This window comes from Pelophylax lessonae, assembly GCF_965119305.1.
Source record: "Pelophylax lessonae genome assembly, chromosome: 6".
Lineage (NCBI taxonomy): Eukaryota > Metazoa > Chordata > Amphibia > Anura > Ranidae > Pelophylax > Pelophylax lessonae.
This window is the reverse complement of record NC_138773.1, coordinates 249054330-249069616: the sequence shown is the minus strand read 5'-3', so window position 1 is coordinate 249069616 and position 15287 is coordinate 249054330. Positions and strand designations below refer to the sequence as shown.

Here is a 15287-nt window from a genome sequence, read left to right as displayed (position 1 = left end):
TGAGGGAGTTCTGGAGGGTAACTGAGAAGATGTAAAGGTCCCACTAGCTGCCTACACTACCATGTCAATTTACTTATGGTAAGGTCAGTATGGACCTTAAAAGCAGTATTAAAAATCATTCTTCTTGACTTATAAATGTAGATTTAACACAATAACTTCAACATGGGGATTATATTATTTTTTTTTTCACATTATGACCTGACCTACGTGTTCCTATTCTCTTTGTGTTGTTCCTTTTTCCTTCGCATTTTATTTCGACCTTGTCTTCACTGCAAAAAAAACCCAATAACCTATTAGTTCTCACTTACCGTGCTCTTGCCGGTCCCAGCATTTCCCACCACAAAGACTGAGTGCCGTACCTCTAACAGCTCCTCCAACTGAGTGATCTGGAATGGGAAGCACATAATAGAATGAGCCTCAGCTCTCACAGAAAACTCCATTGTCTGTCCAAATATCCTATGCATCTATGTGACACAAAAAGGTCATAATGCACAAAGCATTTGAAGAAATACACACCAAATGAAGTATTCTTCACCCATTCATTCTAAGAAAAATTATCTTTTTAACCTAATAGTATATAGGTTTGAGAAACTCAAAATGCATATTTGTAACTGTGATCACTCACACCTGTTTGCTATCTGCATGGCATACCCATCAGAAAGTCATGTACACATGGAGAAAACATACAAACTGCATACAGATAATGCCCTGCTTGGAAACTACATCCAGGACCTGGTGCAAAGTCACAATGCTAACCACTCAAGATTCTCATATTTTTCATTGGATTCAATTTGGTTAAGATTCAATTAAATAAGTTTCAACTTGGGTGAACGTTGCGTGAATCTTGGGGACTTTAAGACCCTAAAGGGGACTTTTAGACCCTAATGTCCCTTTAAAGAGAACCTGTCACCAAAAAAAAAAAAAAAAACATTACATGGAAAAAAAAATGTAAATTTAAAGTTATACCTAAGCAACAGTCAGGGTTGTTCACATGCTGCGGCCGCAATGCTTTGTGACTGCACTAAAAATTATACAGCCTGCCACGTTTAATAGGCACTACTGTCCACTGAATGCAACCCGTTCATGTAAATAGGACTGCGCTACAACAGCCCTGCAACCATGTGCGTTGCATGGTGGCGCAACTTTTACTAGGTTGAAACAGGCAATGAGGAGGAGATATATCACCTCCTCACTGCCTGTAAAATGCCTCTGAAAAGTGACCTTAACATTAATCACTTTTTAGAGGAGGGGCTGTCCTTGCCACTTTTGTGAATGAGCCCTAGAAAAGCAGTTCTGTTCCTTAGGATTAAATGTACATTTACAGTATACATTCATCACACACACTTACAGTACTGACACAAACATACATAAACTCACATACATACATACACATGCGTACATACATTACACATACATACTGTCCATACATAAGCAAACACACATATATATACATATATACATGCATACATACGCATGCATATACAGTACTGTGCAAAAGTTTTAGGTAGGTGTGAAAAAAATCCTGTAAAGTAAGAATTATTTCAAAAATATATATTTGTAGCACCCTCCAAGGTAGGTGCTAGGTAAATTATAGTGGGGACTTGCCTGCTTAACAGCAAGCCCATATTGTTCAGTTAGGCTGACATGTGCTCCCAGGTGTGCCTGTTGTGCTGGGGAGGTTCCCCACTGTATCCCAATGAGGGCTCTCATTGGGCAGTGGAGGAAACCTGAGTCCCAGGAGGGAGGTGACGGCTGTCTCTCCTCCTGTCAAGAGGAATCGGGTATCCCAGGCGGCTTGCCTGAGGGGATACAGGGCTGAGCTGAGCTGCAGAGAAGGATCCAGTGTGCTGAGGACCAGCAGAGTTGTTGGGGGATGAGTTTCAGGAAAGCATTCTGAGTCATGAGTACTGCAAACTGTCCCTGGGGTCTGCCTAGGAGAGGGGACCACTCTGGAGAAGGTCAGAGGGACCCAGGAGCTAGCTAGCTGGGCAGCGGTGACAGTAAAGGGGGTGCCAGAGTTAACCCTGAAGAGTAAAGGGGGTGCCAGTGGTTGGGCCCTGAAGTGTTAAGTGTTGCAGCAGTAATTGCTAAGTGGCTACCTCAGTCAGGGAGGACTGGAGGAAGCAGTGAAAAAGGACTTTTGAGAATTGATGATGTTTTGAAGGCAAATATTCACGTCAAATATTGCGCTCTAGGGGGCGCGTCACCGGAGCAGCGCTCCCGCTGTGATCGAACACAGTGATATACAATTAGCTGGTTCGGCGGCCACCTGTGATAGTTCAGGAGAATGACAGAAAGGCGGTCTGTCTATGTAAACAAAGCAGACCGCCGTTCTGTCAGACAGGAAGAGAGAGATCTTGTGTTCCTACTAAACAGGAATACAGATCTATCTCTTCCTGCAGTCAGTCCACCCCCCCACAGTAAGAAAGAACTCCCTAGGGACACACATAACCCTTTGATCGCCTCAGATGTTAAGCCCCCCCCCCCCCCCCCAGTCAGTGTCATTTATACAGTAACAGTCAATATTTTTAGCACTGATCACTGTATTGGTGTCACTGTTTTTTTTTTTCAAAAGTGTCAGTCTTTTTTTTGTTTATAGCGCAAAAAATAAAAACCACAGAGGTGATCAAATACCAGCAAAAGAAAGTTATATTTGTGGGAAAAAAAGGACATAAATTTTATCTGGGTACAGCGTCGCACAACCGCGCATTTGTCAGTTAAAGCAACGCAGTGCTGTATTGCAAAAAATGGTCTGGTCATTTAAGGGGGTAAAACCTTCCGGAGCTGAAGTGGTTAACTTACAGCATTTTTCAGGCATGCCTAAAACTTTTGTACGGTAGTGTACATACATACACATATACTGTACATGCACACACATACACATATTAACTCAGGAAGGTACACTTAGGCTCCATTTACATCTAGGCTTTCAGATCGCAGGCGTAATCACGCAATTCTGCTCGTGATCCCGAATCACCGAAAATCGTAGGACGCGATTGCAATCCTTGTCATCTCCAATGGCACCCCAATCGCGGAGCCATTTTGCCACGATTGTCGTCTGACTAAAAATCATGCGAACAGGATCGCAGGACGCCTGTCGCTCAAAATAAGTTCCTCACTTTTCCCCTGATGAAGATGCCATTGTGCTGTACTGTATCTATATGGGGTTAAGACTGTCGAAGCTCCGAACTGTGCATCAGTACAGTGGAACAGCAGGAGTTTGATCTATGCCCTTTCCTATCCAGGATGCCACAACACCTTTTAAAACCTCAGACGGCACCCCGTTTGAGAAAGGCTGCTTTGTGCTGCCATGTACAGGAGCATTGGACACTGGCCAATGAAAAATTGTAGACAAGCCCAGGACAACCCCTTCTCAACCCACCTCACTTTGTAGCAAGCAGTACCAAGAGCATAACACAGATGGGTGGGATCTATGTCTTACATGCCGCAGCATTGTTAACCTGCTGTGTGTGCTCCATCAGTTGGACATTGAGCTGCCTATCTTGTGGATTTGTTAGACAGCCCAGAAGCCAAATGAAAAAGGACATATGGGAAGCTGATAATGCAAGTAATATTTGTAAGGCTGTGGCTTAGCACTTTTAGTCTGCCACAGGAAGTGCTGTTTCAGGTAGGATCTCCAAAAAAGAAGATTTGCAATATATTTGTAGAAAAAAATGTCTTTAGGAAAACTGTACATAATGAGGTATAATGTTCAATACACTGAAGGATAGATTTTGAATTTACATACACTTTAATAAATCTTATAAACAGCAGGTGGAAGGGGCAAGAGTGCAAACTGATGCAGATAGCAATCAGATACACCGCAATCTTTATGCATGGTAAAAGTTGAGCAGAAAGCCTTGAAAACTGTGTCCTCCTTTCTTTCATTTTTCTGTTCCTAATGATTAAGTAAAAATTTTCATGGGCACATAACCGTAAAAGATTGCTCTGCTGTCAGCTCCTTACCCAAAACACAGAAGTTTTCCAATATTTCCTCTCAGGTATTGTTACAACACACTGTAGTTTTGTTAATTAGCATTGTATACCTAACATACATCACAGCTTGAAAATTAAAACCCTTTATTCTTTTTTCTTCGCTACCCTCTTCTGTGTTGCAGATGAAAATGAATACGTGAAGCGGAAAGCCACCCCAAAGTTAAATTGCTATAACAAAAGTGTTATAAAATAACAATGTATGTCATGATTCTAATTAGCCATTATTTATACCCTCAGCCACCTTTCAATTGGAGTCCTGGAATCAAAGGGTGTTCCCCTGAACAATGTATTATATTAACATTTAATCTTCCTGGAAAAAGAAGGGAGAGACGGGGCTGTGAAGACTTTGTTTATTGCCATGGCTATTAAAGGCATTAGCCAGATGCTGAATAGCATGAGCATCAAACAACAGTGATCATTACAGCCTTCAATCACCCGGTTTGTACAATACACTAAGCAGAAAGCCATTATTTCCACCTTCAGAATAAAGTTTTCTTCAGGCTGAAGGCACAGCTCTGCAATGGACTGGCGCACCATCTGTTCCAACTTCACGTCTCTCTTCCTGGGCACTTCCAGAAGGGGGAACAAGTCGTTGATGAGACCCAGGAAGATTGCAACATCATTGGTTACTATCTTGGGAAGATTAAAGTCTCTCAGTGCTCTCATCAAAACCTTAGAAGGAGGAACAACACACCATAATTAGACTCAATCATAACACACCATAATGTAAGGCATAAAATGAACAAACGTTATGAAAGCATTGTCACTCGGACAATTAGGACACATATGGCTGGTTAGTCTCAATCTGTTTCTTGTGCACAGTAGATCACCTTACGACTATTTTAATTAAAGAACAGCAATATCTTAGCAAATTTGGGACCTCGTTATTATCTAACAGTATATGTTGTTATAATAAATATGCAGTATTTAAGACAACTGGAAGCTGAAGTGTTGCTATGGGCAATGGGGAATTTTACCTTTTATACACTTGAAATGCCTTAATCCTTATGCATTTCACCTCTCTTCAAAAAAAAACAAAAAACGTCTGAATGTTTTTTTTTCTTCCTCTAAAATGATGCTAATGTTCCTAAACCTAATTGTAATATCTGAATTTTCAAATCAATTATCTTTGATGCTAAAAAACTAGCATTGTTTGTTTTTAGTGCTAAAACCAGGGGTTTTAAAAACCAAGCACTCCTCAGGATGATAATTTAATTGAGCACAAGGTAATTATTGATTCGTAGGAGTGTTGGGACTTAAGCCTAGTACACACTAGTAGTTTCATTTCATTTTTTGTTTAACCCAGCAGGGCTGAACGAGGAAAAACTGACCGCTCAGGAGGAGCCACTGTACTAACAATCCATGTTGGTACAGCAATCTCCCCTGTTGTTCTATTGTGTTCTGACAGGAGGACATCCCCTGCCAGAACACTCTGGACAGCAGATCAGCAGACCTTATTCTGGCTTTTGTCGGACTGACTGCAGTACACATGGGCTGGTTTTTAGTGACATTTGGCCTGTGTTTACTAGGCTTCAAAGTGGTTGTAAAGGCTAAAAGTTTTTTTTTTACCCTCATGAATTCTCTGCATTAAGGTAAAAAACCTTTTAGGTAAAGCTCCCCCTTTAAATACTGACCTGAGCCTGATCTCAGTCCAGCATTGTGCCTGAGAGCAGCGGTGCTACTCCCTCTCTCCCTCCTTACTGAGCTCAGTGAGAGCAGCTGGAGCCATCGCACCTGCTGCTGTTAATCCAATTTGGTAACGGGGGAGCAGGGGATGGGGCCGAGCACAAAGCAGGTAAGTATAACATAATAGTTATTAAAAAAAAATAATTTAATATCACATTAATTAGCTTTAAATCAAGTTAATATTAGGGGGTAAAGTTATGCTAAGGTTTTAGGGGATTTTAGTGTTACAGTTATAGCTGAACTTTACTCAAAAAAAGAGAAGTCCCACTGGTTACCTCCCCTAGCCTGTAACAGTTACAGGTTTTTTGGGGAAAGCAAGTACTACATTTTATTGGTTCCCCGCACCAAAACACACTGAGATGCAGGTGCATTGCTCACTACTGTAATGGGGTACTATTCTGAATATGCGTTGCTGTGCATTACTGCAATGCATAAACATAAGTGGGCCCTTAAGGGTTAATTTTCAGGTTTAAAAATAAACTTCAGTCTCTAAAAAAAAAAAAAATGTAAAGTCAGCAGCTACAAATACTGTAGCTGCTGACTTTAAATAAAAGGACACTTACCTGTCCAGGAAACCAGTGCTGTTCTCACCCAGTATTTGGGTCCCTGGCACCGGCATGTTTAGTATGGCAAGCCGGCTGTAACTCCTTGTGGCTACACAGCCGACTTCCCACCGTGCATGTGCTGCACTTGGTGAATGGACCCACCTGAATAACCTCTAGGGACCTGTGATGTGTCTCAAGAAGTAGTGGGCAGGGAGAATGGGGGGAAAACCTCCGGTGGAATCATCTAGGCGATTCCAGCAGCAGTGGGAGTAGGTACCTGCCAAAACGAGATACCTCCACCGCTCCCAAAAAAATAAACCTCCAATAATTTTAGAGGAGGGGTAAAGATTCCTAACAGGATGAACTTCTTGTTCAAGGTTAGGGAGAGGTTAAAAGGTAAGCGCCAGGATGATATGTTGGGGAGAAGGTAATTGTTAAAGGTAAATGTAGCTGTTTGGTTACATTTTAGGGCTCAGGGGCAGGGAGGTTTAGGGTGTTAGGGTAAACCTAATGGTCAGGGTAGGATTTGGGGTCTAGAGTATGCGGCACCCCTTCATGCCAGCAATATGTTCCCACCCCTAAAATACAACTTGCCACTCTACATGATTTGTCTTTCAAACTGATGTATAAATAAAAGAGTGCCTGTATATCATAGTAATCAAATATGAATTAAAGTATTTTATAAAACTGTAAAAAGTGGAGATGTTGCTCATATCAGCTAATGTAATCACTTTCCGGCATCCACTTGAAAGAGTAAAAATCTAAATGCCGACCATTTCTAGGGTTCGATGAGTCTCATTTGTGGGTAGTAGATAGCGTGTCTTATCTTTGTTTGCCTATTAACTCGAATAAAGCAATTTTTAAACGGTACTGCACCATCCGGAGCCTTTTTGTCTTTTCCCTAATCCGACCTGGAGGACCTTGAGGACCCTATTTGCTCAGCGTGGGAGATTCCGGTCTAGGGGGGTCAGAGATCAGAGCCCAGCAGTCACCATTTCTTTGACCTGGAGGGTCACAAAGCGCTATTGGTCTCTTTGTCGTAAGGCAGTTGAGACCCACCATATCTGGTGAGTGTACACCTTATCCTTTCTTGAAGTCACCTTTATGATTGGATTTCCTGGACCATTGGAGGATCCAGCACCGAGCACTTGCACCTTTTTTCTGGCACTTTTATGGACTATTATCACTAAGTCACCTATGAACTATTTTGGACTTCACTTGGCACATTTATACACTTTTATTGATATTTAATTATTTATGTAATTTTCTCACTGTACGTACTTTTTAAGGGTATAGATTTTATGTAATTTATGATATTAGTTTTTTTATTGTAATTTTATTCCCATTTTGCTCCTGTTCCTACCAGCAAGCGCTATATTATCCCATTTAGTTTGGGGTTTTTTACTCAATCACTTCCCACTTTATAGCAGCTGCTTTTACACCCATTTTTATTAATATTAATTAATTAATTATTTATTAGTGTAATCAACCCGTTCAATTAGGCACTCCTAGGCGCGAGGAATATATTCGTCTGAATATATATATTTATAGAGTCTCATATGTGTTTGGTGCCTTGGCAATTGTACTGTTTACCCACTCCCCCTGCTCCCTCCTCTCAGTATTTGACTGTCAGCAGCAGGAGCTTGTGACTCCCGCTGCTCTTAGAGTCTCCTGTGAGACCAGGAAGAGAGGAGAGCAGGGCTGCAGACAGGAGAGCTCAGGATTGGTGAAGGATTCAGGTAAGTGTTTAGAGATGGGGAGGGGGAAAACAGGTAGTGGAGAATTTTTTAGCTCAATACATAGAATGCATTAACGTATAAAACACTTAGACTTTAGAATCATGTCAAATATAGAACAATTTTCTAGCAATAAGAATGAATCCTTCATTAATGAAAACACTAGCACATCAGTCAACTAATGTCAGAAAAATGTTTTTTATTATTGGGCTCTAGCTGGCCTTTTTTCTGCCAAATACATATTTATCTTTTTAAAATATACACATACACACCTGGTCTTCAGGTCTGCTTCTGTCTTCTCGTTTTAATGATCCAGCCACAACTAAAACAGATTTTATTGCCCTAAGCCCCCAGTCATAATGATCCTGCAAAACGGAGTTAATAACATACTTATGCTCAGCAAAAAATGTTGTATTTTATAGAGGTTAATTGTGGCCCAGTTAAAATAATAATAATTAAAAAGGAAAAAAAAAAAAGCAATGGTTTAGTGTAAAAGTAGACCAATATCGTACAAATAGAATACAATAATTTGCCTCCCATATCCACAAGAAGTGCTGAACTACTGTATAACAGATTTACACAATAAACACATATTGACTATAATTAAAGCTCTGCCTATGTGACCCAATTTACAATGCTTATATTTGCCACTAAAGTCATTATTAGATCTGAGTATAGTGGATCATAAAACCACATTATAAACTAAATGTTGAAAGAAGGATGTTAGGGGAATTAGACCTTACCCTTGCTTTCTTTCATTAAGGTTTTATTAACTCTTAGACGTGTCATGTTAAAGGAATACTCTATTCTAGTGTTCCTCCATGCTGTTAGCTAGTAACTATGGCAGCAATCAAAGATTAGGCTACCCAGAGTTAGGGATTTTAGGCACAGCACAGAGTAGCGGAAGTTAGTGCACTGCAGTGTGTCAGTGTGTGTAGTGCTGTGCTGTAACACATATCTGTTAGCAAGGCGCTTTAGGATGCCATTCACAGTGAATATCATTGCATTGCTGCTAAACAATAGTGGGAATTAAAGCCACATTCTTGTAGGACACTTGACACCTGAACAGGAAATAGGAATAAATCCCCAAAAGGAACCTAGATAGCGATACAATTTTGACAGAGTTTATAAACATTCCACCTTATATACAAAACAAAAAAAGCACAAATCTACCCTACAATCCACTTTTCCAATATACTGTTTACTACAAAAAGGCAGAGACACTTCCCAACACTCCTTGCTGGGAAGGTGTGCTAATGCACTGCAGGGGACTCCTCCTATATCTACTTGATAGAGGACACCAATAGAGTACAGGTGTGTGTGGGGGATGGGATGATCAACCTCATAAGTCTGGTCAGACCGAATACATAATAAACAAGCAAAAAATTGGGGGAGCAAACCCTGAACATGTATATCTAAAGCAGGTGCAGCTATGGACCAAGCAACATGTATATTAAAAAAGAATAGCGCAACTACAGGAGGAGTCCCCTGCAGTGCATTAGCACACCTTCCCAGCAAGGAGTGTTGTCTCCAAGGGTAAGAGAGGCTGGATTCACCCCTTTTTTATGGATAGTGTAGGACCCACTGATAATGGGGTACTTTGACGCAGTGGTGGGCTTGAGCACGATATGGCCATATGGTGGGACTAAACCCCCATTTTTATTTATGGATTATCTCCATATTTGATAGCCATTTCTTTTGCATGGTTGCGCTATTCTTTTTTAATATACATGTTGCTTGGTCCATAGCTGCACCGGCTTTAGATATACATGTTCAGGGTTTGCTCCCCCAATTTTTTGCTTGTTTTCTTCAAAGTAGTCCCAGATTATCAAAATCCCTATAATATCAAGGATAATGCAGTAGTTGAACAGTTACAAAATCACATCGTGGAAAGTGTATGTATTCTAAATATGCAATATTTTTGCTGATTAAATGCTTATACTTTGAAATAAACATTTTACGGTCAGTAAATTCCCCTCGCTATCCATGTATCAGTTCACTTAGATTACCTGTTTGGATAGGAGCTGACGACATAAAGTATACAGGCTGATGAATTTCCTTGACAACATTCGCGCATCAACAAAGCCTTCTGCCACCAGCATTATTTCACATATCAGCTCAAAATCTGGAATTACCATTGCACATGGTCTACAAAAAGCACAAGTAAGGAGAGACAAGTATTAGGTTCACTCCCTGGATTGCTACTTAAAGTCAGCTACTTGTAGAGTACAGGTTTTTATTCATATGCAATAGAAGGACTGCAAAGCATCATTCTTTAAAGGGTAACTCCACTTTTGTGGGGGGAAAAAATAGCAAATAAGAAAAAAAATATATAGAGCATATACAATTGCTACACAAGCCATGTGTAATAAATCACAAATTCTATGTTTTTAAAAATTGCCTTTCCTCTTCATTCTGCAGCCGCTGTAATTTTCTGTAAACTTAACTATATTATGACAACCTAGAGGTGTTCTTTACACAATTTATGTACAGCACGCCCCCCAGAAATGTAATTTCCTGTTTGCGTGATTGGCTCATTGATTTTCCTAAAAGATTGCATTATGATACAAAATAAATGTTAACCACCCATGCAATAGGAATTTCTGTTTTAGTGAGATACCCCCCCCCCCAAGGGTTAAATAATTCTAAAAAGGATACAGATTCTGCAGATTTTTCTCATTAGAACAATGAGAGTGCACCAGGTGATTGTAATGAAGCAGTCGCTCCCATTCAGAACCCGTCTTCAAAGGATATGGTGAATCATACAAAACTATCAGCTTCTGAGCAACGAAAGGTAGGTATCTGCAATAAAGTTTGTTAAACTCCTTGCATGTACATGTACCCATATGGGACTGCATTTATTCTCTCAACAAAAGTGGAGTTGCTCTTTAAATAAGTGATTTTTTTATCTTATGTTATAAAAAATTATTTCTAAGAAGTATTCCAACAAGAATAGAAAGAAGTTGGCTATAGCCTGAGTTTGAAAAGCTCAGGTATTCAAAGTTTCTGACTTGATTGTATCCCCTGCAGTACTGTCACATGGGCTGTCTGTAGGTATCACAAATTACAAATGGTTGCTAAATTTGGACAAAAAAAAAACCCAGGTTCTCCACTGATTAAGTTGCACTTACCGGAAGAGAGCCTTCACGTTTTCTGGAAGCTCGGCTCTCCCAGCATATCCTGGATTTAGAGTAATAAAAATGCCAACTGTGCTTTTAAGCTCAACTGTTTCTCCAAGAAAATGAAATCTAAGATACAAAAAAAAAAAAACATTTTTAGACCATACTAAATGAAGGGTTATATGTACATCATGAACACATTATACTCCCTGATGGAAATACATTTTGAGTTCCGATAATAAAACTCTTAGCTTTTGAGCTTGTGTTTTCAACTTTTGTACACAGTAAGGAGACTCAGGGCCCTCTTTATAGCAGAGAGGGATACCATTTTCCACTCTTTGCTGTACACCGCCATGTTACTCCACGCGGGGACCTACATTTTCTGTCCCATTTTAAAAATTCAGGCTGTGGTGTTGAGCCTGCAGTGTCCAATGGCCTAATGCCACAGAGAAAATTCTGTAATTAGTGTAGAGGCCAGTCAGACGACTTTGACAAGTCACACAACCAGGCTTCTCTTCTCCAAGTTTCTTTTTTTTATTTTCATTCACTGGTAAAACACGCCACTTCTAAAGCCAAATGCTGTACTATATTAATGTGCAGTGTTTTTTTTATTTTGCTTTATACATAGGGTCCTTACTCAATGAAATGAAATATGTACAGTATGTTCCCCAAATGGTGGTGCATCATTCCACATATCATTTTTTTCTTTAATAGTACGTTTGCTGAATAGGACAAACAACAGCAATTGGTAATGTGCAATAACAAATTAACCAACCAGATTTAATTTTAGTGCAGTTAGGTCACTTATTATTTCATCAGATTTAAACATCCTCAGCTGTTTACAGAGATCAATTATACACTTTTAAATAGAGAAAGAAAGTGCTTTACCGTTTCTTGTTGTGCCGAATAGCATCTTGAATCGTCTTGACTTGTACAGCAATTACTGATAACACCTCGACCGAAATTCGATTGAATTCATCAAAGCAGCCCCAAACTCCAGTCTGGCACAAGCCTTTGTAGATATTTCCTAAGGACTGATGAATAAATGTTTACAGCTCATTCGTACTTGTGGTATGTAAAAATGAAGACTTCTGATCATTCCTTCAGATCAGACCCCTAAAGTGTACTGTATATAAAGACAAAATTGTTTTCTTTTTGGGGATTTTTATGGATAGAGTAGAGAAGAGTTAGAACGTCTGTTGACCACTGTCATTGTGGTTGGAAATGAAAGAAAATGCTAAATTTTGAATTTCCACCAAAACAGAAATGGAGGGAAAAATCTTTCAATAGGGGCACAACTGTCACTTGATTTCCCTTAGGTGCACGTTTAGTAAACTGAGATAAGCTGAGATCTGGATGATCACGGCTTGTCTCAGAGCATTGCCGGTTTAAATTACTGAGAATAGTAGTGGAGAACATCGTCTTCTCTTCTCATCTCAGTACACAAACGGCTTGCATTCACTGCAACAGAAACGGCCAGTTTAGTAACACATGATGTCACCTTATCACTGTGCTTCTCTTTGAAGATCTCCTCTTCCTGCTTCTCCAGCTCAGAGGTGGAGAATCAGGGGGAGAAGCTGTGTGAATAGAGGAAGAAGACTTCTTTCTTCCTATATATCAGCACCAGTGGGTTCAAAATGAATGTATATATTGTATGTATGTATGTATGTATGTGTGTTTGTGGGTGTATGTATGTGTGTGTATATATATATATAGTATTCAAATCTGTAGACAGCAGCGGCACCTTGAGAGATAGCTCTGATGACAGAGTAGTGGTCCCTGCTAAGGTCAGGCGTACCCGACCCCATTCTCCTGTTACTGAGGTGCAACAACTGCAGAGTGTCGGTAGTAGTGCTGCTCAACCTTCTGGTGAACTGACAAGCGCCAGCGGCCTAGTACATCCTGGTCAAATTCAAACCAGCACTGCAGTAACACTTGGTGACGTGGCGAGTCCCATAAGTGCAGTTCAAGCTGGTGCAGTGGCTAGCATAAGTAGTGTACTGCAGCCACCAAGAATTTGAAGACAGGACCGTAGAGCCCAAAGTGTCCTTCCTGATACGCTTGCAAATCCTGATTGGGAGCCCTCCACTTCTGCAACACCCGTACTTCTCTCATTCACTGGCCAACCCGGAATTCAGGTGGAAACAGCTGATTTTACTGCCCTTGTTTTTTATAAGCTGTCTTTCACTGAAGATCTTTACAGATCTATTGTGGACCAAAGCAATTTGTATGCCGACAAATTCATCACCGCAAATCCAAATTTGGCCATTGCCAGAGGATTTGCATGGAAATGTATCAGTGTTCCCGAATTAAAAACTTTTCTGGGCCTATCCCTCCTCATGGACATTACTAAAAAGAGTGAGTTGCGGTCATATTGGTCCACTAACCCAATTAACCATATGCCCATGTTCTCTGCTGCCATGACCAGGACTAGATACAAGCAAATGATGCAGTTCATGCACTCCCCAAAATGAATTCCCTCGTAAACCACTTCATCCAGAATTTTGCAGCCTTGTATACACCCCAACAAGCTGTCTTTGTTGATAAGTCACTGATTAAATTTTCTGGCTGCCTTGCTTTCAAACAGTTTCTCCCCAGCAAGCGTGCCAGATATGGGGTCAAGATGTATAAGCTCTGTGACAGAGCAACAGGCTATACATGTAGCTTCCGGGTTAACAAGGGAAAAGATAGCAATGTAGAGCCCCCCAACTGCCCAGACTACATGGGGAGCAGTGGCAAGATTGTTTTGGACTTGGTGTCACCCTTATTTGGAAATGGGTACCATTTATATGTGGACAACTTCTATACAACCGTGACACTTTTTAGACACCTGATGTGACCTGATCCCCATGATTTTGGAATTGGCGCATGTGGCACCGTGTGACCTAATCGCCGAGGCTTCCCCCAACAGCTTGGAGATTCCCGACTTAGACAGGGGGGGGGGGGAGAGAGCCTGCTGGAAGTGTGATAAATTGCTTGCAGTGAAGTTGAGTGACACATGGAATGTTTTCGTTCTATCCTCAATTCATGTCGATACAACAGTCCAAATTGCAACGGCGACTGATGTTGTTGAGAAGCCCTTCTGTGTCCACGAATACAACCTTACCATGGGAGGGGTGGACTTCAATGACCAGACGATGATGCCGTACTGTGTTGCCCAAAAGACCAGGCGTTGGTATAAAAAAAGTGTCTGTATACATATTGCAATTGGCTCCGCTGAATGCTTATGTGCTATACAAAGTGCCAGAAAAAAGTGGATCCTTCCGAAAATTCCAGGAAGAGATCATCACAGCCCTTCTGTATCCAGGAGGTACGGTGGCCCAAATTCACTATCCAGATGCAGTGAGCTGGCGGCATTAGAAGCATTTTCCTCCCTAGTACCCCTATCCAAAGAGCACCCCAAATAAGATGTCGTATCTGTAGGAAACGCGGATATAGGCTTGACACCCGCTAATTTTGTTCCTCCTGCCCTGGCCAATCTGGTCTCTGCATCGGGAACTGTTTCAATCGCTGCCACATACTAGTAGAGTATTAGTATAGGGTACAGCACGGCACAGTCTAGGGAAAACTTTTTCACACAGGGTCTCGAAAGATGTTGGCTATCGCATTTTGAGAGACCCTAGCCTGAAACAGTTTTTTACAGTTACAAAAAAAGTGTAAAAAAAGTTACAAAAAAAAAACAAAAATTAAAAAAAAATTAAAAATAAAAAAAGCCAAAAACAGCTGTCGATTTATTGAGTTAATTTCCTATTCTTACTCTACTTTTCTACTCTTTCTACTTTTACTGTACTTTATAATATACTGTTGTACTGTAATGTTTTATTGTTACTATGTTTTTTGGTTAACCATTGTTTGCTTTGCAGGTATGCCCATCAGCTGCAGCACTGATTTGTTTATTCTGACAGCAACAGCGTTTGCTCTCACTATATATGTAATCAATGATTGCAGCGCTGTAGGAGGTGATTTCACCACAGCAGTTAAAAAAAGAGCATATACGGCGAAGCATAGGGGATGGGGTGGACACAAGGGGCGGATCTCACCTATGCTTTGCCATATATTTTTTTAACACTGTTCCTGGCAGAGATTTCTTCATCCACATCGATCGATGCAAATGGAGGAATTTGCTATGTTCTTTTTCTCCTTCAGCCAATGGGCTGAAGGAAAAAAAACAGCATCGTATGTATGCTCATCGTTAGAAGTGGGTG

At 40.6% G+C, this 15287-nt stretch overlaps 1 protein-coding gene across 1 annotated transcript in view; it reads right to left on the bottom strand.

The window, feature by feature from the left end:
* Positions 1-15287, bottom strand: part of LOC309558730 (dynein axonemal heavy chain 11-like) — a gene marked incomplete at both ends in the record, with an annotated part of 1130439 nt that overhangs the window by 725513 nt on the left and 389639 nt on the right. The window contains 6 exons of the mRNA XM_082261779.1: positions 309-386; positions 4474-4668; positions 8236-8328; positions 9973-10111; positions 11095-11211; positions 11971-12116. Coding sequence (XP_082117905.1) covers positions 309-386; positions 4474-4668; positions 8236-8328; positions 9973-10111; positions 11095-11211; positions 11971-12116 — 768 coding nt within the window. The remainder of the gene's footprint in view (positions 1-308; positions 387-4473; positions 4669-8235; positions 8329-9972; positions 10112-11094; positions 11212-11970; positions 12117-15287) is intronic.